Source organism: Falco cherrug, chromosome 3 (assembly GCF_023634085.1).
Source record: "Falco cherrug isolate bFalChe1 chromosome 3, bFalChe1.pri, whole genome shotgun sequence".
In the NCBI taxonomy this organism is placed as follows: Eukaryota; Metazoa; Chordata; class Aves; order Falconiformes; family Falconidae; genus Falco; species Falco cherrug.
In genome coordinates this window covers 66,996,269-67,023,006 of record NC_073699.1, presented here as the reverse complement: position 1 = coordinate 67,023,006, position 26,738 = coordinate 66,996,269, and the positions used below count along the sequence as shown (strand labels likewise).

Genomic DNA, 26,738 nt, shown 5'->3' with positions numbered 1-26,738 from the left:
TACGGTAATAGAAACTTTACAATATGTTTGTAGGCTTTATTTTTCTTAAGCGTGGTTCTAAATTTTTTTCCTTACACATCATTAGACTGTTCCTGTAAATAACCTAATGAGATAGCTTTTCATAAATTATCATAAAAGCTGTGCTAAAGTTGGGCTGAGCTGATAAACAATGAGTTGTAATAGGACAGTTTTTCTGCTAATGTCACTCTTTACACTTACTTCAGAGTACATTTTCTTTGTTCATGACACTTCAGTCTGTCTTCTAAATGTCTCAAGCCGAAGTTTTCATTCAGTTAATTTTAGAACAAACTGGAATAAAATCCTTATTTACTTTACCCCTGCGGCCATTTGGCAGAGAAATCCATATTTTCAGTATTAGCTTAAATAGGTTTAGGCCAATAAATTTAGGTGCAATGCCTTATCCAGGCATTGACTTGTTCAGATCGTCTTTCTGCAGTGATTTTTTTGTTTTGTTTGTTTTTTAACTTTCACTTAGGAAAACAGTGTTTGCCTGTGGCCCAGGGAAAATGTCTGTAGTTGAGCTTCTTCATGAGATGAGACAGAGCTGTGATAGATTTTTAGCATAGCCAGTCATGGACTGGACTATTTAACAAGTCTACTGTAATTGTAAGCTTTCTTATAATAGGTTTCTGGTGGGATTTTTTGTTTGTTTGTTTTCTTTTTTTTTTTTTCTTTCGAAAGATATCTGAAGCTGGAAAACCTCTTTAATATTTAATTTCCCTTATGACCAAGTCTAGAAAAAGAAAACAGATCCTTAAAACTGGACACATTTGACTTTTTAAATTTATTTTTTACAGTGGTTTCTGAAACAATAAAAATAGAAAAAAGTGAAGTAGAAACCCAAGAGGTTCTTAATATTTACTAATATACATGTTAGAGAATAACTAATAAATTTTGTACTTTATGTGATTTTCCATATATGTAATTCAAGTGCTTTTTAGTTATACATGAACTTTAGTAATGAAAGAATTTTTCACATTGGTTAAGCGTTAGATTACTTGCTGTATACCACTGAGATGATCACTAGCTTCACAGGGAATTTCAAGTCTTTCTAATCTTAATTTCAAATTCAGAATCAATAGTTATTTATATTCTGGGAACTTAATTTTACATGTGGTTTGGTAACAGCTGGATTTGAGTTCTTTATTGTAGAGAGAATTAGCATAGCTAAGGAATGATTCAAGTTTAAAAATGTTACGGCTGTAGAACTACAGCATTTTTTTTTCTTCAGTGTTGTGATTATAACTTTCTTGTAGAGACTTGTTCAAGCTAATGACTACTCGTTGGTTTTTTTTTGTTTTAATGCATATTTAATTATGGACTGCATTTTTAGCTCTTTGAGAAGTAACAACCAAAGTTTAATTTGGAGTACGTGTGAGCTTCTTCAGGATGTGATTATGCAAGATTTTCCTGCTGAGATTTTCCTTCAAAGGCCAAAGATTATACAGGCAAGAATTCACATAAAGTTTAAGGTTTTTATTGTGCTGTGTTATAAGTTGTGCCAGGTAAGAATTGATGTAAATAATAATACTATTTGATTCTAAACAAAAGTTCCTTTATGTGAACTCCAGGTGCATAGTAAAGGAGGCATTAGCTATATATTGTGTTTAGAAAGTTACTTGTTGTAATGACATCTATTGCTAATCAGTAATGAAGTGTGTTGTGGAGTAATACTTTTTCTTCTGGGTAGGATAAAACTGTGTCACTGTCATATGTACAGCCTCTAATGGGCTCCCCTAATGAAAGTAGTGCCTGTATTGGAAATACAGGCTGTAACTCAACTTTTTCTTTAGGACTGGTAGTCTTGCATCAGTAAGAAAACAGTAGTTAAACTTATTTATTCTTTTCTGTGATTTATAAACACTTAGAAACGTTTGTGAACTATATTTAGTGCAAGACTCTTGCTGGCGTAGTTGTTCATGAAGGTGCACTGATGTTCAGCTGCCGGTGTCCATGGTTTTTTATTTGCAGAGCCTTTTGTCTCTTCTAAACCTTGCTTTTGGAGGAGATGGAAGACATCGGTTAGCTTTGCAGGCTGTGTCATGCCTGCAACAGTTGTGCATCTTGTTGAGAAGCAGACTTAACTTTCACAGAGATCCAAGTTTTTCTTCCACAGAGCAAGGTAGGTATTTTCAAATATTTGAAATACAGGTGTGTTTTTACTACAGGTAAGATTGTCTAAAACTAATAATTATAATAAAAAAGCCAACCCACAGGTTTATAGCAAATGCAGTCATGTGAACCTGTTTTGCTAAACATGGTGTTTACTACTATTCATGTTAGTAACTATTTTTTTGAGTACTTGCATTATTTTAAAGTACTCTACGCATTTTTACAATTTCCTATGATTCTACATTCATCAACTTTTCCTAGTATGCAACTGTTTGTCAGCAGGAGAGGGATTTTTAAATAAAACTAAAGGAAATCTGTAAAATAAAAGTGGGCAGACAAGTTTCAGAAAAGTTTTCAAACTATTAGAGCTTAACAACTTAGTTCCAAATTTCATAAGCTATGTTAATTTTATTTTTTATTCTGATGGCTGAAAATGGTTTAATCGTTGTTTTGTATTTCAAAGTAATTAGGGCTATTCCACAATGTTCTTAATACTTAAATTTTGTAGATTTAATGGTATAGATTAATTATAATGATCTGCCTGTTTCCATTTTGTCACCTGACATTAATCAGCTTTGTTTCTGTTAACTGGTGGTCTGATTCTGTTCCTAAGATTGCCACTGTATTTGTTGTCTTGATAAAAGATACTGGCTGTTTCTTTGCTACTTAAGTTATCAAGAAATCCAGTAGCCTTAGTCAAACACTATGTTTGTATTTTTAAAACTCAAGTTTTGTCATTCAACTAATTTTTCAAGTGGTTTTGCCTTGGAATTGAGTTTCCAAACTCTGCTACTTGGCAGTGATAGGTTGTCCTAGCTTGCCAATGTTTACTTGGTGTTTTCCATATCCTACCTTAGTTACTTTTACCATTGATTCACTATGTAGTATCTTTAAGAATAATGGACTCCACTAATGGACAATGCATAATTTATGTTACATAAAGGCACAGCTTCCCAGAATTCATCTATATCTTACTGTCAAGAAGCAAGAGGTCCTCCTCGTTCTCAGAATCCATCACCTGGAAGTAGTAGCCCTCGTCCATCTGTGATTGGACGGACAGTTCAGCGTCCTAGAGGAGATGGTCAAGACTGGGATGCAGCATCTTCCAGGTGTATAAAATAGGAAATAACTTACACTTCAATTAAAAAATGATTAATATAGGATTATATCATCAACTCCTTGTCAGTATGGGGGGTGATGTGCAAGTTTTGTTAACCTGTGAAAATTCTAACCATGTTGGAGTTAAAAAGTTAGTTTTTTAAGTGGCGTTCACAATACGTAAGATGAGTTTTACCTGCCACGTTCTGTACTCAACCAACATTTTAAATGCGTTTTCTTAGTATCAGTTGTTATTGGTTGTGTATATATTTGTAAGATGCAGAAAAGCATTTATTCAGGCTGTGGCTGTAAAGTCAGGAATTTGTCTTTTTCTTCACCAGATGACCCCGTAAATTCTTACAAGTTGAATGGCCATCCGATAGGTAGCGGTGTACAGTATTGTCAAAAATTCTGTGCTGTGTAAAGTTTTCCATTGAAGTCTTCAATCTTCATTGTTAAATCTGACAACAAATTTCAGTTATGTGACACCTAAAAATTTGACTCCAATATGAAATTATAAATTGTCTGCATGCCATCAAAATGTTGAGGTTTCTGTTTGCATGTGATTTTGTTACTTATCTTGATACATCAGAATTAAAGCTGCTGTTCAAGAACCAATGTCTTCTAGTATATGGGAATTTAAAAGTTCTTGTGAATCTTTACTGTGTGCTTGTTGGTAGTTCTTTTGAGTCTCTGTGGTATATTGGCTTAGGTATTTAATACTAATACTCCTAGGTATTTAAATAGACTGTGATATGACAGACGAGAATAGCTCACGTAGTTAATTGTAAGTGTATTAAAAGGTTGGTTTTACTCATTTTATGTCTAATATATTCATTTTTTTAATTATGTAGCTAATGTGGCACTGTAAACAGACTCCTGGCTTTACGCATTCTAGGACCTGACCATTTTCTCAAGTTGAACAGTTAACATGTTTATAGTAGCTGGTGTGTAATGTGCAAGAGATAGGGATGGCCTGGCTATTGGCATAGTAAGGAGATCTACATAAGCAGAAGCACCAGTTAAGGCCATGGTGAGACATGTACAAGCTAGGGAGTGGTAATTTATTAAACATATAAGGCCATACTATGAGCTGTTCATGACTATACACTTCTATCTTTTTGCATCCTGTGCGCTGCAGTCGAGCTGCTTACTGCCCGTGAATGCCATTTCTTACAAAGATATCATTTAGCCCAGAGACAGTATAAGGAAAAACATGGTGTTGAATAGAAAATACAATAGAAGGAAATTAATATAGTCTTGCTCTGACATCGCTGATTTTGATATTTAGAGCTTGATATCAAGAGCTGCTTTTAATGAATCTTGTCTTTTTTCAACGTAATTGTAATATGAACTATTTGTTTATTGCTGTTCTATATGTAACTCTTCTTTCTCCCTGTTCTTAAATCTTGAGATTCTTCAATCTGTCTGTTTGTCTGTTTTAAATTCTGCCTGGAAACTTAACCTTTCCTCTTCTGAATTATTTTTATGGTTGATACCTCTCCTTCCTTACCCTCTGGTAAGTGCAATCAGAATCACTACATATTGGTGAACTCTTCTATTTTGCTTATAGTCTTCTATTGACCTCTTAAAATCATTGTCTTTTAAATTCTTAATTGCTATTCTTTAGGCATCTTGTATATTTAGATAGACAATATAATATAACACAGTCATACCAGAATTAATTTTCTTCAGCTTGTTCAATAATAAAAAAACCAACCAAACAAAACCCAACTGTAACAGTCATACAGATTTTTAGAGCAATTCAAGACTGTGAATGTTTAGTATAAGAAAAAACATTAAAAAACATTTGTTCTGAGTTGTATTCCCGCCAACAGAATTAGACTGTTTTTGGAAGCAGTTGGAAAAGAATAAAATTATGAACTATATATAAATCTCATAATTTTTAATAAAAATATATATAAAATCACTTGGTTGCACTTAAGGCTTTCTTGGGCAAGGGAATGCTTTCTGTTTTACAAAGGACGAAGAAGTCCTACAGGCTTGAATATAGGGCATGATTACTTAATAGTCCTTCTAAGGATTCTTGTGGCTAGCTGCATAGAATGGTTTTAATGTAGTAGGTATAGTTCAGGCTGAAATTTGATTTAGTAAGTTGCCTTGCTTCAAGCAACTGGTAGACTTTGTCCATCAAAAATAACGTTTCAAACTGATTTTTCTTTTGCAGTATCATGTTCATTGCATGTGTATTTCTTTCAGTACACATTTCTAAGTGTATTTGAAGATGACAGCCAAAACAGTAGGTGTTCACTTATGATGCTACTTGTTCTGACATTTAAAAAAACAACCAAACAAAATCCACCTCTTCCTGCAACACTGGTGGATAGCAGAGAAAGATTGGGATGGAAGGAAGGCTATGTGTTGAAGGAAGGAGGACATTAAGATACTTGATGCTATTTTTAACATTTGTACATATGTGAGTGTTCTCTTTGCAGGAGTTAACTATGTCTCTTTTTTGTTTGTTTTGTTTTGTTTGTTTGGCTTGTTTTAAGTGGAAACAGTACTCAAGCAAATGCAAACTCCAGAATCTCTCTGCATTCCCCACTTGACATAGGACATACTGACCTACCAGATACTGACAATGAGGACACTTTGGAATTACAGATGAAGCAACTTAGCCTTCCTCAGTTCTGTGTTTCCATCTTGGAAAACGCAATACCCCTTCTAAGAACAGGTGAGCAAGTATTAAGTATTTCACTTATGTATCCTTCTCGTCTTTAGTACAACCTCTTAAGAAGTTGGTATTATGAAGTGAGTACCACAAGTAAGTAAGGTACAGATGATTACTGATATACTGTAGCTAGTTGTAACAGTTCTGTCTAGGGATTTTGTTCAGGTCATAAAGCTTGAATCTTCTAGTTGATTTCCAGAATTGCTGCAGAAATTTCAAGTGCTGATGGCAGGAAGAAGTGGGTGTGTGGTGGAAAAATGGTGTGGCTGGGTAGAATATCATTCAAGAAGACAAACCTCCCCCCCTCAATTACCAAAACACGTTCTGAACTCTAAGCATAGTTTTCCTCCTGTTGAAGAAATAATAATTTCGGGAAAAGGTTTGGTTATATTCTTATGAATACAGTAATAAATTATGTTTCTTAAAACATAAGTACTGATAGTCTAATTTGCAAGTTAAAATAAAAATCAGTAGTTGCAAAGTTCTAAATTACAAGGCCTTTTTGCTCTTAGGTTGTCTAGTATTTAGTTTTAAGACACTGTCATTCAAAACAGGTATTGGTAAATGTAGTAAGGTTTTCAAATACAGGAGACGGAAACATGTATTTATCTATATCTAGGATACTAAAATTTATTTTTTTTAATATACTTGTCAACATTTCCTGAGCTGGGTAGAGGCTTTAACTTATAAAACTTACATGAAGTATGTATGAAACTTCAATTTAGCATTGTTTTCATGATTGTTTATAACTCTCTATGACTTTGTTGTCACAAAATACTAATTTATTTGTGTATTTCATAGTAACATCAGCACTAATCTGTGCTGAAAATCAGTCAATCGTCATTTTGTTGGTAATAAACCAAACTAAAATGAATAAAGGTTTTGTTTTCCCCTTTCAGAATAGTGATATTTAAATATTAATTCTTCACAAGCATATTTGACTTCTAGCATCTTCTCCTTTACTTATATGTAAAACTGCAGAAAATATGTTTTCTATCTTTTCCATTTCTGGTTCATTTCACTTCAGATCTGCAAAGTTAACATATAGTGGGGTTTTTGTACCTTTCAAGATGCTTTCTTTGCATCTTATAGAACTAGAATATTTTCATTTTCAGATGAAGTTGTTCTTTGTTTCTCTTAGTCTCAGTCTTTTTACACTTTTTAAGCTTATGAGATGTTATTTCTTTCTTCCGCTGTGCTGTAATGAGACATAGATTGTAAGCAAATGAATATTTTTTTTTTTTTATCCTGTTCCTATTCATCTGAAATCCTGTGATCTGAAGGCACGCTGTGATACCATGAGGCAATGACACACAGTAACACACTGTTTCTCATGTGGTCATATTTTCTGAATTGTTTTCTTCAGAAAATCAGCAGGCACTTTACTAACATTATTATCACCTTGTATGGTATAGTGTAGATTTTGGTTTGTTTTGCTTGTTTTAAAATTACTGGGTAAAAATAAAACGGGAAGCTTACTGCAAAATTTGCTTGCTTATATTTTATGATATAATGTATATTTCAATTAAGCTCCAATTCTGTTCCTTGTGGAGATGTTGATTGGATTTTTTTTTTCTTCCTTTGTGCTGACCTATTGTGTGAGTGAAGTAATCTCAGAAATCAATAGCGGTGTGGGTTGTGGGTTTTTTGTTTTTGTTTTTCTGTGTCTCTTTCTTTTGATCAGTTTTAAGCTATCATACTTGTTTGAAGTTCAGTATTAGTACTGCATGTCTTAATTACTTAAATCTGAACAGCAAAAGATTTATTTTACAGTTATTGATTATATGTCTTACTGTGCATTTAGTAATAACGAACTCTTAGCATGTACTAATAGCCACAGGTGTTGGGAAATGGTATACTACTGATATGAGTGTGGTGGAATGAATGTATAGAATCATTTAGGTTGGAAAAGATCTTTGAGTCATCAAGTCCAACCATTAACCTAGCACTGCCAAGTCCACCACTAAACCGTGTCCCTAAGCAGCTCATCTACGCATTTTTTTAAACATTTCCAGGGACAGTGATTCCACCACGTCCCTGGGCAGCTTGTTCCAATGCTTGACCACCCTTTCAGTGAAGATATTCTTCCTAATATCCATTCTAAACCTCCCCTGGCATAGCTTGGGGCTGTTTCCTCGTGTCCTGTTTCTAGTTATCTGGGAGAAGACACCTACCCCCACCTTCATGCAGCATCCTTTGAGGTAGTTGTAGAGAGCAATGAGTTCCCCCCGACCCTCCTCCAGACTAAACAAACCTCAGCCGCTCCTCACAAGACTTGTGCTCCAGACCCTTCACCAGCTTCGTTGCCCTTCTCTGGACACGCTCCAGCACCTCAATGTCCCTCTAAAGCGAGGGGCCCAGAACTGAACACAGTATTCAAGGTGCAGCCTCACCAGTGCCGAGTACATGGGGACAATCACTGCCCTTGTCCTGCTGGCCACATTATTTCTGATACAAGCCAGGAAGCTATTGGCCGCCTTGGCCACCTGGGCACGCCATTGGCTCACGTTCAGCCATCTGTCAAACAGCACCTCCAGGTCCTTTCCCCCAGGCAGCTTTCCAGCCACTCTGCCCCAGACCTGTAGCACTGTGTGGGGTTGTTGTGACCCAAGTGCAGGATCTGGCATTTCTGCTGGTTGATTCTCATGCAGTTGGCTTTGGCCCATCTTGCATGTCCGTAGATTATGACAACTACAGCAAAGCATTGTTTAGATGTTATGTTTAGTTATTAACTTAAAAATATTTCTGATATTCTAACTCAAATTAAAACCAATATTTAGTACTTCCATTATAATGGATACATTTATGAAGTCACCTTTCAAATGTTTTAAGCACAGAAATTTGATACAGAATATGGAAAATAATTGTGCAGAAAAAGTGTTCTTTGGAATTTTCAGGCATATGCTCTTCAAACTGGCACCATTTTGCTTAAAATAAATGGAAAACCACTTCTGTGAGATAGGAAAACGCAAGCTTTCAGAAAAGTTCTCTGCCATTATCTGACACATGCTCACTCAAAGCAAATCACTTAGACTGTAAATTGCATGAGCTGTGGTCATTGTCACTACATATATGTCTCTGTGTGTGTCTGACTATACATATTTCCCTCAAGTATATCAACAAGGCTTCTACAGTGTGTGAAATCTACAAAAGATAGAAAAAAGCAACAGAGATTAATGTTCAATCGTAACAAGCAGCAGAGCTTGCTTTTCTCTTTTTAGACAGATTTTGAAGGATGCAGAATTTTTATGGTAGTTAAAAAACAAATTGGAGGTCCAATGGTATTGTGTGAAATCCATCTATGTTTTTAAATAGAAACATACCATCAAGAAATAACTGAGCCAACACTTGCATGAAATTGAGTATTTGGGGGAAATTTTTATGGAGAAAAGTACAAGTCGATAAAGCAGGTATTCATTTCCTTGCCTTTCAAGAAGATCTCAAACAAAATCATCCAGGAAAAAAGTCACTGCTGCCATCGCAAAAATACAGATTAACAGGAAAAGGTATATGGAATATCTGTATATCGAAGATCTGTAACCTATTTGTCTGGGCGGGGGAAATAAGTGACTTTGATTACCGGACTACTTTGAAGTTCAGAATAGATTTACAGCTGTAAAAATGTTTATGTAGTACTATAAGATTTAAGGAAATGCAGTAATTTTCTTCAAGTATATTTCTTCTGTTGTGATTTTGGCTAGTTGTTGTCTTCTGTGAATCAGAGTTATTGGCGGCTGAAGTAGTTGAATTAATAGAAGCATATAAGAAAACCGAAATACCACAATTTCAGATTTGGAATGATCTCATGCTCAAAGAGGTGTTTTCTGAATATTATAATGTGGTGTTCTGTCTGTATTTGAATTTATGCTCTAATTTGTATTCCTAGGCAGTAGGAGAGTGACGATGGAAGTTCTTGAATTGCTTGTTGAAGACACATCCCTTATTGGTGATGCTATTTCTGAAAATGTTTGGGAAGATGATAGCCTTTTTGCATTGGAATTGGTAAGATTCTTTAGGCTTTGATCAGCTGTATTTAACAGCTTTTAGTTTGCCTTTAGGAGTCTCTGACGTTTTCTGCAGTGATTCATATACATACCTAATCTTCTGCTGAGCTACCCTTTTGAAAATCCTAGTTTATTACTATTTCAATCATTGCACTTTTTTAAAAATGTAAGTTCCTTTACCAGATGATACTTGAAGTTTCACCTCAAGAAAATAGTTCATTAATTTTGTCTTGTAGTGAAAGACTGTTAAGCAGCCATTGAGAAAAACCTGTAGGGAAGGGGATCTGAGGGAAAAGTACAGACTACAAATTTTGGAGACCAATTTGGGGTAATTGACATCTTTCACTTTCTTTACTCCTTATAAGCTGTCTATTTAAAATTAGGGAGATAACTGTTTAGATCCAAGACTGGAATTGTAAGATAGATGGTGTCCATTTCCTACACAGGACCTTTAGATCCTTACACAGATTTCAGCTATCCTTAACTCTGTTACTTAACTGGGAATGAGAGAAAGCTTTTTGACCCAGGAGAGATTCAAAGCATTAAGGTGCTCTTGACGAAACAATTTAAATTGCTGGAAACACATACCTGAACACAGTTGAGAATTGTTATATACATGAAATACCAAGTTAGTGAATAACAAATGAAATAACAATGGCCAACTTGCTTTTTTTAAAGACAACTGAAAGCTGAAACATAAGCTTTGTATGTAACAAACATACCAGAGTTGCAGACTGAAGCTTGTCTAAAAACCTCAGTGTAGTCTTAAATCCACATGAAGTTAAGTTAAAATCCATGAAAATACCATTGAATACGAAACAATGGTGCTGCAATAATTACTATTACTGTAGACTCCCCTCTGCTCTGTTTTACGAATGGTAATATTTATTTTACAAGACTTAGCAGTGAATGAGAACTTTCTTCTTTGAATTTAGTGTACTGATCTGTCAAAATCTATAATTGATCAGCATCAAGTCAGTACTGAAGATTCCTTGTAGAATGTTTAATCTAAGAAGCTTAATATAATCCTTTGTCTAGTTGTATGACCTGAATCAGTATATTCCACTGAATATAAATCTGTCTTGGTACAATGGAAACTGAGCATCATAACATGTACATCATGATGATTGTTGTTAGTAGGTTAATATTTGTTTCCAGGCTACTAACAAGCAAAACTCTGCAAATAAGCTGGGTAATTGTATACAATTATACTGATATCTTTTTTTAAAAAAGAAGAAAAGATACAATTTTATTCTATTAGTAGAACTTTGAGAATTATTAGTAAAATGCTTTTCAGATACAAAATTCTACTCCCATTGAAAGTCATGAATCTGCATCAATTTGTGACAGTGTAATTGCACTGTGTAGTTCAATGAAGCTAATTTTGATAACGCAATTGCAAGAGAAGATAAAAAACAGCTCTTCATTTTAGTGTTTGAGTAAATAAAAATAACCGCATAGAACACTTTAGGAAACAACTGTTAAACTTACTTTTATATTATTTAGTACTGTACCTGATAAAAGACATTTTATTTGAAGTTAAGAGTTGTTAAGCTTTAGTGCATAGAAAGCATGCTTCCTTTTTGTGTTTTGTGTTGGCTCCAAGGGAAGGAGGTCATGTGTCTTTTTAGGAAACTTTTAAAGCATTTTTTACATAACTCTGCTTTATGTTTCTTTGTTTATCCCATTTCAAAAATCTGCACTGGAGTATCTTTGTGAGAAAGGTATTTTGGAAATCCTATTCAAAAATACTTAAGTTTGTAACTGTATGTCTTTTACCCATGTTTTTATGCTTCCTTCCTCCCATGTAAAGTTTTTGCTGTCTCCCAGTTTGGCCATGTGTACTTAAGTGCTGTTTGTTCTGCCATGTCATAAAGTTAGATGCTGCGGATTGCCATAGCCCCTCAGCTTTTTTTGGATCACTAGCTTTGAGACAGTCACCCCTGTCTCGGGGAGGAATAAATGTTTTGAATCTGCTGTTGATTTAAGACTCCATGGTCTTGAAGCAGAAGTTCTTCCTGCCTCTGCAAACTGTTGCAGGGCAGAGAGAAACTACTTTTTTGAACTCCTGAAAGATGAAAATTAATCCTTTCCATCTTACGGTGTAATAATGTGAGTTGATAGTTTAAAAGATTGATTTAGTCAATTGCTTCTTATCATTTGCTTGAACTTCAGCTTTGTTGAGTCGGATAAATAGTGCTTAATTGCCTAACAGTCATTATCAGTTTCTGGAATTAATACACTAAATCTCACAGGTGCTGTTGCCTTCTTAATCATTGTTCGGCAGTCCAATACTGGCAACTGAAATTAATTCTACCTTTGGTCTCGTGTCCTTAAGTACAAAACTGGCTTTTTCAGGTGCCCAGAATTCTAGAAACTAATTTTGTTTTCTCCAGTGTAAATGAGATGGATTTATTCAAACGATAGTGGTTCTTGAGTAGGATTTCACATAACCTGAGAAATGTTCTGCTGTTTCCTTTGAGAATGAATAGGCATAAAAACCATTGGGCAGTCTCAAAGTTTGGATTGTGGTGGTTGTTATTATTATTAATTTTAAGGTTAAGCTTTACTAGCAGATTCAAACCAGCTCCTAATATTTCCATATTAAAAGTGAACTTCAAAATAGTTTAAATTCTGCAAGTTGAAAAGTGCAGTGAGCAGGAAATAAGGGGGGCTGGGTGGGTGGGTGAGGGCGTGGGAAAGTGCATGTGTGAGAGGAGTAATGGTTAATTACTGACCAAAGTGTTCAGAACTGCAAGTGAAGGTAGAATGAGGTCTAGAACTAATGCACAGTTCTAGTCAGATGACAAAATGCTGTGTATTTTGCACCGTTCTTGCACTATGATATATACTTGTGTTTATGATGCTATGGGTGCTGTATAAACACTGTAAAGATACAGTAGTATTTCAGTTATTTCTAAAAATTGTATTTGTGGTTTTGTTTTCAGAAAGACAAACTGCTTCTGGTTTTGGGTTTGCTTGGAGAAACTATATTATATCACAAAACCAATATAAGTGCGGAGCAGCCTGAGGTGATGTTGGTGCATCACAGAATGGCATTTATTAGCATTTCACTCTTCACTGTTAGATTGCTGCAGATACTTCTTCCTGTAGAAAAGGTATGCCAAACTTAAGTGATTGTCTTTTGTTTTTGCATTTCAAGAGGGCAAAAAGTGATGCCTTTCTCAGTGATTAATACTGGGAAAACAGCCAACGGACAGAGAACTCAATCTGATTTATATTGGCTGATGTATGATCACAGAAGGTAATTCTGTCTCTTCTTCAGTTATCGGTGCGTTCTGCAGATTTCAAGTCTTCAAAAAACATTTTTAATACAGTTTTTTAATGAATTTTTGAAATTCCATGTTGTTTTTCTTCCTGTAATGTTTTTTTCTGGTATGATGCATGGTTTGCAAAGCTGTGCTGCCCCCTGCCCCTTTATAGTATGCGTGCAAGTAACACTGAGTAAGACTAGAACTACGTAATGTTTAAGATCATCACTCTTAATCTGAGGGAACATATTAAGCAATTATGTTTCGTATTTTTTAGTGATTTTAATTATTCTTTTTTTCCATTGTTCTTTAAAATAAGTTCTGTTGTAGTTCTTAAGTTGGGTTTTTTGTTGGTGCTTTTTTTTTTTTTTTTTTTTTTTTCCCTGGTGTATTTCAGGTGTGTGGGGGTCTGATGTTTGCAAGTTTTTGTGGGATGAAAGTGTTAGATGTCTAGACCTGGATGGGTTTACACTTTTTTTTTTATTGATTGAGTTTTATTGCAGTTTAGCTCTTTTTTTAAGACGTTCTTCAATGTGAGTAGCTGATTTTTTTCAGTTACAGGCTTTTTGTCACAAATACTGAGTCTTTTACTATTAATATAAGTAGAGAGTGTGTATATATATATGTAATATTAATATATTCACTATCGATATAAGTCTTTTGTACCTGTAAATAAGTGTAGACATACTTATCTAATGACTCTATAATTTTTGTCTTTATGTCCTTATGTACATAATACAAAATTTCTATTCTGTGTATGGCAGGAGTTGGGGGAAAAAAGCTACTGTATTTGAGGTCAAAATTTTACTTGAAGAAAGGCTGAACTCTTGCAGTAAAAACCCCAAACCAATAACAGAAATCCCAGTTCTTAGTATGTGATATTAGTATGTGGAATTGTACACAGCTTTTAATTAAATACAGCAGTAACTGTGGCCTGTGTATTCTCTGCCATCTAGTGGTTAGACAGTAAATTGATCCTAGCAGTGATGTGTGCAGTTAATCCTGTGGCTGGATCATACACAGCTTCTGTGGCTCGTTGCAGGTCTGATTCGAGGACTGATATCTAACAAACTCTCACTTTTAATTGCTAAAATAATAATTCTTCATATAGAAATAATTTTATATGTGTTTCTCTCATTTTTAAGTAGCAGAAATGGTGATTCTGCTTGTTGAATGACTGCAAATGTCGGTTTTACTGTATTTTCAGGCTGTTATTCTGACAGTTGTTTTCTTATTTAAAGGCGAGTAAAGTTTTACAAAAGAGTCTGCTGAACGCTTTATTTCTTCTTTCTCTGGATGTGCCCTTCTCCTTGGAATACCCAAGCATTCATGAATCCATTGCAGCCTACCTGGAGCAGATGAGTACTGAGAACTACAGTATTTATAAACAAGCTTCAGGAACTGCATATTCAATCGAATGCACTTGTAGCTTTATGGCTGAAGTTCATAAGAAGGTGTGGAATTTTATTATATAAAACATTTCCTGTAGGCAAATTTCTTTCCTCAGCTTCTCTGTGGTAAAAACTGTAGTCTAGCATAGCTGAAGGAAATCCTTAAGTATGAGTATTCCATACCACACAAGACATAATTTATATTTGTTTTCACAAATACTACTCACAATATTTGTGAAAATGTTATCCTAAGTAAAAACAAAGAAATAAACACTCGGAGATTGGATGTAGGCACAAGATCTTTTATGGGCAAAGAAATAAGAAAGAAGCAAATACTCTATTTAAATATATATAGTGTATATATGTGTGTGTTTGTGTGTATGTATGTTGTCCTGTACTCTAAATAGTTCAGAAAATTTTAATTTCCAACTGCTTGGCAATTATACCTCTAAAAAACGACTACTTCTATACTGTATGAGATTTGTGTTTCACTTTGTTATGAAGACAACTAATATGCTTTGCTTTATTAGTCAAGATATTCTAGCACGATACTGAAATATTGTTCTCTGTTATCCAAATGGACAAGTAATTATGCAAAAATACTTGTTCCATTGATAGTAAAATAAATTAATAAATGTAGTGCTGTCTTGAATCTGAGTTAATATATTCTTTATATAGGCAAGTTCTGAACTTAATAGAAGCAATACTTTGCTCATAAAGTGTTATTAACAATGAAGTTAACTCCCATCAAATTTAAATGATTCATGTTTAATGTATTTGGCAATCAAAAGTATGAAGACATATGTACTTAAATTTTAAAAAAACAAACTTGCTTTTTAATATTAAATGGTGAATTGTTAAAATTTTAATAGTTAAATCTTTCATTATACTATTCTCACATAAAATGCATATTGATTTTAAAAAAACCAGTAATTTGATTAAAGCATAAAGTATTAAAGGATGAATCTATTCCTGGGCATTTTAGGAAGTGTTTTGAATAGATTTATAGTGTGTGTGCTGTGAAATGTTTGCCATACATTATTGCCATTGAGTTTAATAAAAGTTTATTTGGATTCAGCAGCTGAAGGGTTTTAAGCTCCCAGGAGCTATTTTGTTTGAAGTGTATTGAATATGTTAGGTTAATTGCAAACTTCTCTGTGAAAGGCTGAACGAAACCCTACTTAGTAGATGTACTAGATATTGATACATTCTGAAAGATTATGCAATAACGTTGTATACTTTAATATTACTAATTCTGATATTTTCTTTCTTTTCATTTTGCTTCTCAGGGGGACAGTAATCTTTCTGAACTAATAGAATTGGCAGATCAGGCCTTGAGTAGTCTACCCTACCATCAGCACTTTCCCTTGCTTCAGGAATGCATTCATGTATGCTCAAATATGTGAGTACATTGCTATTTCAAACTCTTAATTGAGAAAATAGAATCTTTTTTTTTTTACGGATAAAGTTTCTCAAGTAGAAGTTCAGCTTATTTATCTCCTGTATTTGAACAGTTGCTTTCTTTTAGTCATTGAAAGGTCACTTCTAAATAATTTATGTCATTCTGTAGTGTATTTCTAGAAAATTGAATTTCAGGTGCTGAAAAATTAGTGGTTTATTCTTTTCTATGTGTAAGCTTTTATGATTTTACATAGAAAGTTACTATGTGATTTACAAAGAAACAGCCATAAAGCACTTCGACATATCTTTCAAACTTTTCTAAAATTCCTTTTTTCCAAGTGTACATGTGTAACTTTTATTTAACTTTCAGAAATCCTAAAGGTCTTTATTGTGCATGCTATATATTAAAGTGTGGCATCTCATTTATTAGACAGTATGTTTTTGTTGCTTTTTAGATTTTTCCACATCCCTAGTTAGAGAATTTAAGTTATCCTGTGGTGCCTGGAAAAGTTTTGTTTTGAACACTTAATCAGAAATATGAAATCTTAATGTTATACAGATTCAGAATTTGACTTTAGGGATTTTTTCAAAGGAAACTACATTTAAGAGCTCTTTAAGTGTTTTTAAATTATGAAATGTCAAAACACTTTTCAGTGTTCTAATGCTTTTAGGATTAATTCTTGTTTGGTTACTGTTTCAGCAACAAGAAATTAACTTCAGTTTTTTCACTAATTTTAATTCACTTTGTGATAGTGAGATGGACTTTTACATCTATAAGGAAAAAAATTCTGAAAGCTAAAAAAAGGATTTTTTTTAATAATCACTTACCATGATCTAAGGAGCCTATTGAAACTCAACAGAATTTTATGTTTTCAGATGAATATAAGTGTTTGTCAGGCTCCGAATTTTGATGAGAGAATTTTGAAAAACTATGGTCTTTGATTACCTACGTGTATAAAAAAATAAATAAGTTTACAAACGTGAAGATAGATACTATGATTTTGGCAACTATATTGTGATCTCTGAACTTTTGTCTGTTAAGTCATCTTTCAGGATGTATACGTTTTCAGAGATTTATCCTGAAATTTAACAGGAAAATTCTTGTAGACATCTTTGGATACTGTAAAATAAATAGTTAAATTCATTATTTTTCATTTGTAGTTGGAAGTCTGCCAAGGCTAACTCACTGCTCCAGTCTGAGAGTCAGAAGGTGCTTCTCCATCTATTGTCTCATCCTTTGCCGAATATAAAAGCTGAAGCCTATCACTGCTGTTTGGGAGTGGTTAAGGTTAGAACTATTGCTTACTTAATGTTCTCGGTGTTGTGCTAAACAATGTGTATTGTAAGTTCTCTTTATTAAAAGTGGTTTTAATGCAAATTATGTTTACCGTGTTATATGCTGTAATAATGTGGATAGGCCTGGGCTTGCAGTTTGCTGTTAGATTTTTGGTGTTTAATCTATGTGGTTAGGCTATACTTCAGGTACTGCACTTCAGAATGACAGGTGCTCCAGAAGGGTTAAAACAATGACAATTTTATTTTTTAAAAGGATTTTTAATAATGCTGGTCATTTAGGGTTTTTGCTGCTGTTACATGGAAATATTTCTCTTTAATTTTCCTTTTGAAAAGAATTCAAGTGTTCAGTTTTGCTTGTCTGCTGAAATGAGGTTCATGGAGTCACAGACTCCTTTGGGTTGGGATCTTTAAAGATCTTCTAGTCCACCCCCCCTGCTTTCACTAGATCAGTTTACTCAGACCCCCATTCAACCTGATCTTGAATGTTTCCAGGGATGAGGTATCTACCGCCCCTCTGGGCAACCTGTGCCAGTGTTTCACAACCCTCGCTGTAAAAAATTTCTTCCTCGTATCTAGTCTGGATCTACCCTCTTTTAGTTTAAAACCATTACCCCTTGTCCTGTTGCAACAGGCCCTGCTAAAAAGTTTGTCCCCAGCTTTCTTATAAGCCCCCTTTAAGTATTGCTGTGATAAGGCCTGCCTGGAGCCTTCTCTTCTCCAGGCTGAAGAACCCCAACTCTCTCAGATTTTGTTCGTAGGAGCGGTGTTCCATCCCTCTGATAATTTCTGTGGCCCTCCTCTGGACCTGCTCCAACAGGTCCATGTCTTTCCTGTGCTGAGGGCTCCAGAGCTGGATGCAGTACTCCAGGTGGGGAGTCACCAGGGCAGAGCAGAGGGGGAGAATTGCCTCCCTTGACCCGCTGGCTACTCACTCTTCTTTTGGTGCAGGCCAGGATCTGGTTGGGTTTCTGGGCTGTGAGCACACATTGTCGGCTCATGTCCACCTTTTCATCCACCAGTACCCCCAAGTCCTACTCCTCAGGGTTGTTTTCAATCCCTTCCGCCCCCAGCCTGTACTGATACTGGGGGTTGCCCCAACTCAGGTGCAAGACCTTGCACTTGGCCTGGTTGAACCTTATGATGTTCACATGGGCTCATTCCTAAAGAACAGATTCTGTTCCCTTCATAGTGATTTTTCACTTCCCTTTGGGGTGTTTTGTTTTGTGTTTTGTTTTTTTTTTTTTTACTTAAGCAGAAATCATTTTGAATTGACTGCTTTTCTGCTTTTTGCAAGGATGTTTACTGAAAGAAAAATAAAATGATAATGTATTAATAAAATACTGATACTTTCAGAATAAATATTTTTATCTAGATGATGCTTTAATTTTTTAGACCTTAAACTGAAAGGAAAACACGTCTTTGGTTTTTTTTTTCCTTATGTTATAAAAGATCGGATTGTGTTTAAGAACATGTAAGTCGTTTCTGTGTACTCATTGTTTTGAAACTTGAGTTTCTTGTTGTTTTGGAGGGGCTGTTTTGTTTTTGATTTTGTTTTATATGGTTATTTTTTATCTTGTTTTTTTTATAAAGATAGCCCAAGGGAGAAAGAGTGTGAACTTCCTGAAAGTATGGCTGTACCTCTGTATTAAGAATGGCAATGCCATATTCATCAGGTCATTTTAGGTATTCAGTAATATTGACTCACAAAAATCACTTTTCTATCTTGATACAATAATTTGTCTATTACAGAAAATAAGAATTATGACATCAGCTAAACTTAGTGTGCTTGTAGCACAATTCACTAATGTATAAAGATGCTGAAGAGTATTTTGCAAAAAAATATCCTGTCTCCACTGAATGACGCTTAGATCTTTTTGTGAGATTCTTACGTGCCTGTTTTAGGTTTTGCTTATTTTAATGTAATACCAAACACCATAGAAAGTATGTCTAATTTATTTTCACTGTTACTTAAAATAAAAACAAAATTGTTTTGTATTCCTTAGTCCTGTGTAGCAACAGGAATTGTCAGTCAGTGATCTATAAAACCAGTGTTTCTTCCACATGTGTAATTTTTAGCTTTCGGAATTGCAGTCTTTCAGACTGCATGGAGAAAACCTTTCACTGGATGACAACTTCAAGCAGTCTATAAAGCAAGATGTAGCAGGGGAGGCTGTCTTGAATTTTAAAACTAACCAACTTTATTTTTGCTGAAGGACTGTCTAGGTGTTCATAATATTGCTAAGCCTGAGTCTTCGATCTGCCATGGAGTACATTTTCTTCTTCATCCAAAAGTGTTATATGAAATCTGTACATTTGGCCTTCAGGAAGATAAGAATGAGGTACTGTATTTAGTAGCTACATTTATGAATTGCTGTGCTTGCAAAGTAGGTGTTGATATTTTGTATGGTGGTCTGGTGCTTACCTGAAGTTTTGACTACATACGGTTTCTTGTGTAGGAAAGCTATGTAAACAGTGAAGTTGTAAAAAACTGAAAGATTTTTTTTATGATGAATTCAGAGACAAAATAATATTAAATATATAGAATGCTATTAAGTGTAATAAAGACCAATGAAAAATGAAATAAGCTCATTTTTTAATCTTTTTCTGTAATGTATTTAGCCCTAATAAAATGTGCGTATGATGAAATAGTATGTATAATGCTTTATGTATTTATGTAAAACATGAAGTCTCAAGTCTTTGTAAAGGTGGAATGACATCTGAAATGTGTGCATTGGTTGGGGAGCAAAAAGACATTTTAAATCTGCAGTGTTGCTATAAAAATGTATTTCATCACTACAAACACATCTATGTTTCAATGTAATTACCTGAGTATTACAGAAGCATTTTATATAGATTAGGATGAAATTTCCATTGCATTTGTTTATTTGCATGAACACTGAATGTATATGTGAGATAGGAAATAGTGGATATAAAGCTAAGCAGGGAGTTCTGAGAGAGGGGGAAAATTTACTGAGGTTATTTGTAACTACTTTATGCTACTGATCTGTAAGGTCCTTACAGTCAGAGGAGAAAGAACACTGACTTAAAAAAAGGGTTTTTTTTCAGCTTGTGTCCTGAAATGAGATTATTTTTCTTCCTCATTACTGTGCACAATTCTATTTTTTAGATGTTAGCATTTTAAAAGGAGAAGTGAAGTATCTTTGATAATGTGCTATGTATGTGATTTGTCTGTTCCAAGGGAAACATTTATTTTATTTGACTACTTCCTTGGATGCCTTATTAAAAAGACTACGAGTTTTTTCTTTTTAATGATTGGTCAAGCATAACAAATAGACCCTAACTGATACTGAATTTTAAAAGCTGAGACAGAGAATTCATGTTTACAAAATTCTCTCATTTTGTTCTCTTGACCTTACAGGATATTTTTTTTTTTTTTTTTAAACTTCTTGTACGTGTATCTGCTACTTATATTTTCATAAAGCATCAGTTTAATCTTTCAGGCATGTGACAATGAGAAGAAACTGAGAACCACCTTGTATTCTAAGGCTGGGCTTAACATTTGCCATGTGCTTTTACAAATCTAGCCTCTTAAAGATAGGCTAGAGTAGTAGTATTAAAGCCAGTTCTTGTTGCTTCGGGTGAGAGGATTTTTAGCACCTAAAAACTTGCATTTTATGCCAGGGCTAAGGGTAGGTGATTTTACACTATATAAGGAAAAGTGAATTCTGAAAAGCTGGATTTTTTTCCCCTCCGTTCCCATTGTAGCAGTAAGATTAGCTTGTAAATATTTTAATACTGTATACAGTATACATTGCATACTGTATACAGGATGCTTTAATCCATTATGTGCTGTATTACATACCTTTTTACCTTTTTGATAAAAGCTTCAGGTTAATTCATGTACAACTTGAAATATTTGTTAACTATCTTAGTTTTACTGTTTGCCTCAAAGTAGATGGCTGTGTAACAGGCTTTAACTCTCTGTATCTTCAGAAGCATATCGTAAAGTCTGGGCATGAAATGCCCCAGAAATGTAGGTTCAGGAAAGAACAGAAACAGAATGTTTTTTACCTGCAGGACAGAGGGACCAATAGGTGTGTAAGCTGAAGTAATGGTTTATTTTATTTCAGAAGGGAAAGAGAGTTCTAAGGGGAAAATGATTGTGAGCTAATTAGGCAGAACTATTTGTGTGTTTTCTCTGAGAGGCTTTATTAACAACTTCAATGTTTAGTGTGACTGACAATTTAAAAATAACATTCTGCAGTGACAATAATACTTGTAGATCCTTTCTCTTTGAGTTATTTTTGTATAACGTTTCCAATTACAACTGACAAAGTGACCTAGACACATCAGCAGTTGCATTACTTTTCTTTTTTTATTATTGAGCAGGTGAACTCCACAGCCAAGGCCATTCTGATGCATCTATTGCAGGGACGGTTAGTAATGGCAGTACTGACTTGGAACAAGTTTATTGAGGCCCTCTGTCCTGTCATTCCTGTTTTACAGGTACTTTTAAGTGCTTTAATCTGAATTTGATGTATGAAATAATGTAAACAGCAACACTGTCATGTTAACAAACAGAATATTCACCTAAGTAGCAGATGGAAAATAGATTAACAGTAATTTACCTACAGCCTTGTCAGATGTCAAATGGAAACATGTTTTATAGGAGTCCTAATTCAAAGCTACTACTTTGAATTTGTAGACAAATTTTAGCCTGGTATTAAAACATTTCAGCAAGTACTAAATGGGATTTAAATGACTGGAAGCTATGAGTGGATAATCAAAGTACAGATTAAAACATTGCAAGCTTTTTAAAATTACTTAATCATTAGAATAGTTTTAAATAAATTTAAAAATTGTGACTCTTCTGTCATGATTATGTAGTTTTGTGATCAATGATATGCTCAATAAATAGCAGTAGGTGTAAGCTGTACATTTTGATATTAGATTTTTCGTTTCTTTGTTTCCAGTACTATAGAAGTATCAACAGTCAGTATTTTCCTTAGACCTTAGTCTTCATATCTGTAATAATGTGCAGTTTTTCTTTTCCTTATCTCTATTTTCAGCTTGATCTAATGGGAACTTTTTGCTTTCTCAGTGTGATTTTTCTTTCTCTAGTGCTGGAAATTTCTATGATATGCCTATAGTCTTCAGATATTTTGCTGCACCTATCTGATGTCTGGTTTTCCTGATATCTTTTATTGTCGTATTTCTGTCTTAAATCAAACTTTGCTAATATATCCAAGTATACCTTTTGTCTTTGTTTTCTCAAATAATATCATTCTTGATAATTACACCTACTTAATTGTATCACTGCTATATATTCATTCATTGCCTGCACCTCAGTATTACCATGTTGAAAAAACTGTTTCTGTAACTTAAGCCCTTACATAAACTGCACAAAAATCAAGGCAAAAACGGGAAGAAATTGCAGATAAAATGGACCATGAAATAGAAGGTTCAGACAGAAAAACATGTAGAGGAAATACACTGAGAACTTGAAAACGGTGGGAGGAATGTTACTTCAGAGCTTTATCGCCAGGAAATGTCATTTTTTCTGTGTTACCGACGTATATATCTTGCATTGATATTCAAGATTAAATAGGTGGTGGATTAATATAAGCTGTAGGCTAAATGTGTAAGAATTTACCAATGCTCTCACTTTTGTGAGTAGAATTTTCCTCTCCTGTGTAGCCTGTAGTGGCTATGTACAGTAGATACTTAAGCAGAGCACACCAGAGGCCTATATTTACCCAGTGCATGTAAAATGCATTGTATTTTACTATTTAAATAAATGTGTAAGAATTTACCAATGCTCTCACTTTTGTGAGTAGAATTTTCCTCTCCTGTGTAGCCTGTAGTGGCTATGTACAGTAGATACTTAAGCAGAGCACACCAGAGGCCTATATTTACCCAGTGCATGTAAAATGCATTGTATTTTACTATTTAAATATTTGCAATACCATTACTTGATGTAACTGATTCTGGTTTGTCTTGTTTGTGTGTGAAAATGCTTTGATGAAATATCTGAAAATAGTTAGGATTTAATGTTCTAAGTTTTGAAGTAATTTTCCTGTATGGACTGAATTTTATTTATTGAAATGGAAACTGACCGTAGAGAGCAGCATTATGTAAACAGATTCAGGTCATAGTACCTCTGGGCCATGTAGAAATCTTGATTTTGATTTCTATACAGGATGATGTATTAATTTTAAAAATTGTTCTTATGGGGGAACATCAGTCTGCAGAAATTTAAGAAAAACACTCAGTTACTGCTTTTTTTTTTTTTCTCTTAGATGTTGCTCCTTCCCTGCTCTCCCTTAGCCCCTAGAAGGGGAATTACCTTGTCTAATTTGCTAAGTCAGAAGTGGATTTTTTTAATTTTGGAAGTTTTTGTTTCTTTGTCTTAGGGTTATGCTGACACAAAAGATACGCTAGGTAGCTGTATCCTCACTTTGAGTGAAACAACCTCTGACGAAGGAGAGTGTCTTCTCCCAAGAACTGCTAGACTTCGGGCCGCTCTACGTCTTCTCTTCTCAAAAAAACATTTGTAAGTAATGCCCTGCAGCATTTCAGCACATCTAATGTTTGAGGCCGAAAGTATCTTCTCTGAAAAACTGATTGATTATTATGCAGTGGGTCGATTTGAAATGTTGATTAAACAATATTAAGTTGAGTAAGTAGTTCCACCCCAACTGTGTTAATTTTATAAACTAATTAATTTTTAAATATACCGCTAAAGCTTTCCAGTATGAGGACTTTATCTATTTGTTTTAATTGTTTACTCCTTTAGGGTTCGTGCTATAGCACTTAAACATTTAACATTCCACCTTTTGAATGAAGAAGGGGCAAACCTGAAACGTCCACATCTGCATGGTAGTACACTTTCCAGCATTTCAAACTTATTTATTATAGAAGGAGTTGTTGAGCTAAAATTGGATGATAAAACAGAGTCGATATTTAAGGTGAGTAAACTCTAAATATTGTGTCACAGATCAGTTCTTCTACCTGCCCAGTCACTGAAGTTACCGCTTTTTAAAGATTGGAGTATTTCACGCAAATTGGCTTGCTTCATAAAAAGAAATCCATTTATGCTACCATATGCAACATAAGAAAAAGTTCCTTTTTTTTTTTTTTAATCTTTCTGCAGATAAGTTGATGGCAAGACGAGCAGAGAGAGCACAGGCCTGCTATGTTTACAATGATGTCACTGTGCATGGATAGTCTGATTTTTTTTTTTTTTTCATATAGAGCTTTCTTCTGCACAAAATCAATTTTTACTGAAACAGGCACAAATAATTTTTAGTATGAAATAGAGATTACAAATTTATGTCTGTGTTTTCTTAATATTCTGCTTTTGCAAAGTGAAAAAATAATCACAAATATTAGACCTGTTTTTTTTTTTACCATCTCCCCTCCATTCTCCTTCCATCATTACTCACAACACTTTCAGATTAGCAACAATATGTTAAACAGCTGTTAAGATGCTTGCCCTCTGAAAAAAATTATTCTGCCTATTCATTGTACACTTGATTTATACCCTTCCCCTACATCCTTCAAAAAGTTAGGACCATAAATCTGTATGGATATGTGGGACTATTTAGATTTCTCTAACCTTATTGCCATTAAAAAGTCAGTCTCCTTCACAAACTTAGAAGCATGTTCTAGCATGTCTGTGTTGAGCTTCCTGTAGTCCTACATAAATCAAGCATTATTTGTTGGAAATCTGCATCTTTTGTACAGTAGAAACTATCATCTTTTTATATTCCACAGGTTATTACAGATTTGTGCAAAAAGATTATAACCTATTCCTTAGTACATGCATGTGGGACCTAGTCAAACACATTCTAAAAAGGAATTTAGATCTTTTTGTTTTCTACTTTCTGTTAGGGAATTTGGCTGGTTACCTTGCTTCATAATAGTGTACTGGATGTAAGTCTAATATAGTTTTACTTTTAGGCAGAAACTGTTGAAAAGCTGTATGATATCTTGACTTCTGATGCTGTTGACCTAGTTTTACAGAAGTCTGCGGCTGAGCAGCTTGCTATCATTTTGGAAGGTAAAATTCTTCAGAAAATTTGTATTCATGTGCTGATCATTGGATGAGCTTGCAGTTTTGTTAGGTTTTCTGTATGTTTGTGCTAAGTATACTCCTTGTAGTTTTTATGTATATTGTTGGACCACAATTGTAACACTATTGTGGATAATCTGCCAATTCAAATGAAAAATTAGTTATTTGTTGTTGGCCTCAAGAATAAGAAATAGTGGCCTTATTTTAAAAAACTGCTCCCTTGGGCAATAGAGGAGTAGGTTGTATTATGTAAGGTATGTAAGATATTTAAGAGTTTGGTGTTCAAAAGGCTACTGTAGTGACATAAAAGACGTTGAGGAGGCTTGCTTTAGTAGAGCTAGAGCTGTATTTGTTCTGTTGATTGGCAGTTTTGGGAACTTGCTCTCAACAGCAAGTATTTATGATCTTGCAGAAAGAGGTTTAATATTAAATTGGTGGAGAACCAGTGATTCCTACTGTCTTTTGTTTTTCCTACAGATACCAAAATGCATGGCATTGTGAAAAAGTTGGGTGTGATAGAAAAGATTTTGGCTTACCTTAATGAGTGTACACATGTGAATGGAAAGGTAAAACTTTTATTACAAATTCTGCAAGCATTTCACAGCATGACAGTAGTAAATTTGCCCATTTCTGCACTTAGAACACTAATCTTTGTGCAATAATACTGCACAGAACACAAATTTTTAGTAACAATTGTAATTACAATATGCATTTTTTGAAGTTATATTTTTGTCATGGTTCAACCTCAGCCAGCAACTAAGTACCACACAGTCCACTTCACCCACCCACGCTGGGGTGAGAAGAACTAAGCATGACATTCTACGGTATGGAATAACCCTTTGGCTAGTTCAGGCCAGCTGTCCTGGCCATGCTCCCTCCTGGCTTCTTGTGCCCCTGCTCACTGGCAAAGCATGGGAAATGGAAAAGTCCTTGGTTTAGAGTAAGCACTGCTTAGCAACAGCTAAAACAGTGTGTTATCAACATTATTCTCATACTAAATTCAAAACACAGCACTGTACCATCTACTAGGAAGAAAATTAACTCTATCCCAACTGAAACCTGGACAATTTTTGGTAACGCTAAGATTCTCTTAATGAAAGCAAACAAAACACTCCCCACCAAACACCCAAAAGAACACAGGATTTATATATAGTTGTGCAAAAGACTCTTTCCATACTAAATAAGCAGGGCTTTTGTTTATTCAGTATTAAACTGAATTGTATTTGATACAGTTTACAAAACAAAATTTAAGGGTAGAACATCACACAGGCAAAATAATGGTACTGTGAAAAACTTACTGTCTTCTCATTCTCAGGAGCAGTGACTTTGGTCGTATTTTTAGCCATTCACTCGTACTTTTAACTTTTATCAAACTGCTTTCCCTTCTTAAGTTTCCTGATAGTAAAGATTGGGACC

The 26,738-nt window shown here is 34.5% G+C and overlaps 1 protein-coding gene across 5 annotated transcripts in view; it reads left to right on the top strand.

Moving 5' to 3' along the window:
- Positions 1 to 26,738, top strand: part of RTTN (rotatin) — an 89,591-nt gene that overhangs the window by 5,010 nt on the left and 57,843 nt on the right. For 2 of the 5 annotated variants that reach the window (XM_055705247.1, XM_055705246.1), the window contains exons 6-20: positions 1,355 to 1,469; positions 1,993 to 2,143; positions 3,077 to 3,242; positions 5,745 to 5,926; positions 9,810 to 9,925; positions 12,876 to 13,046; positions 14,441 to 14,653; positions 15,880 to 15,992; positions 17,153 to 17,279; positions 19,501 to 19,626; positions 21,638 to 21,754; positions 23,662 to 23,801; positions 24,045 to 24,216; positions 25,211 to 25,310; positions 25,800 to 25,888. In XM_055705247.1, coding sequence (XP_055561222.1) covers positions 1,355 to 1,469; positions 1,993 to 2,143; positions 3,077 to 3,242; positions 5,745 to 5,926; positions 9,810 to 9,925; positions 12,876 to 13,046; positions 14,441 to 14,653; positions 15,880 to 15,992; positions 17,153 to 17,279; positions 19,501 to 19,626; positions 21,638 to 21,754; positions 23,662 to 23,801; positions 24,045 to 24,216; positions 25,211 to 25,310; positions 25,800 to 25,888 — 2,098 coding nt within the window. Of the gene's footprint in view, positions 1 to 1,354; positions 1,470 to 1,992; positions 2,144 to 3,076; positions 3,243 to 5,744; positions 5,927 to 9,809; positions 9,926 to 10,168; positions 10,256 to 10,306; positions 11,652 to 12,875; positions 13,047 to 14,440; positions 14,654 to 15,879; positions 15,993 to 17,152; positions 17,280 to 19,500; positions 19,627 to 21,637; positions 21,755 to 23,661; positions 23,802 to 24,044; positions 24,217 to 25,210; positions 25,311 to 25,799; positions 25,889 to 26,738 lie in introns of those variants that run through there. The other 3 variants (XM_055705248.1, XM_027798325.2, XM_027798318.2) reach the window with 3 other exon arrangements.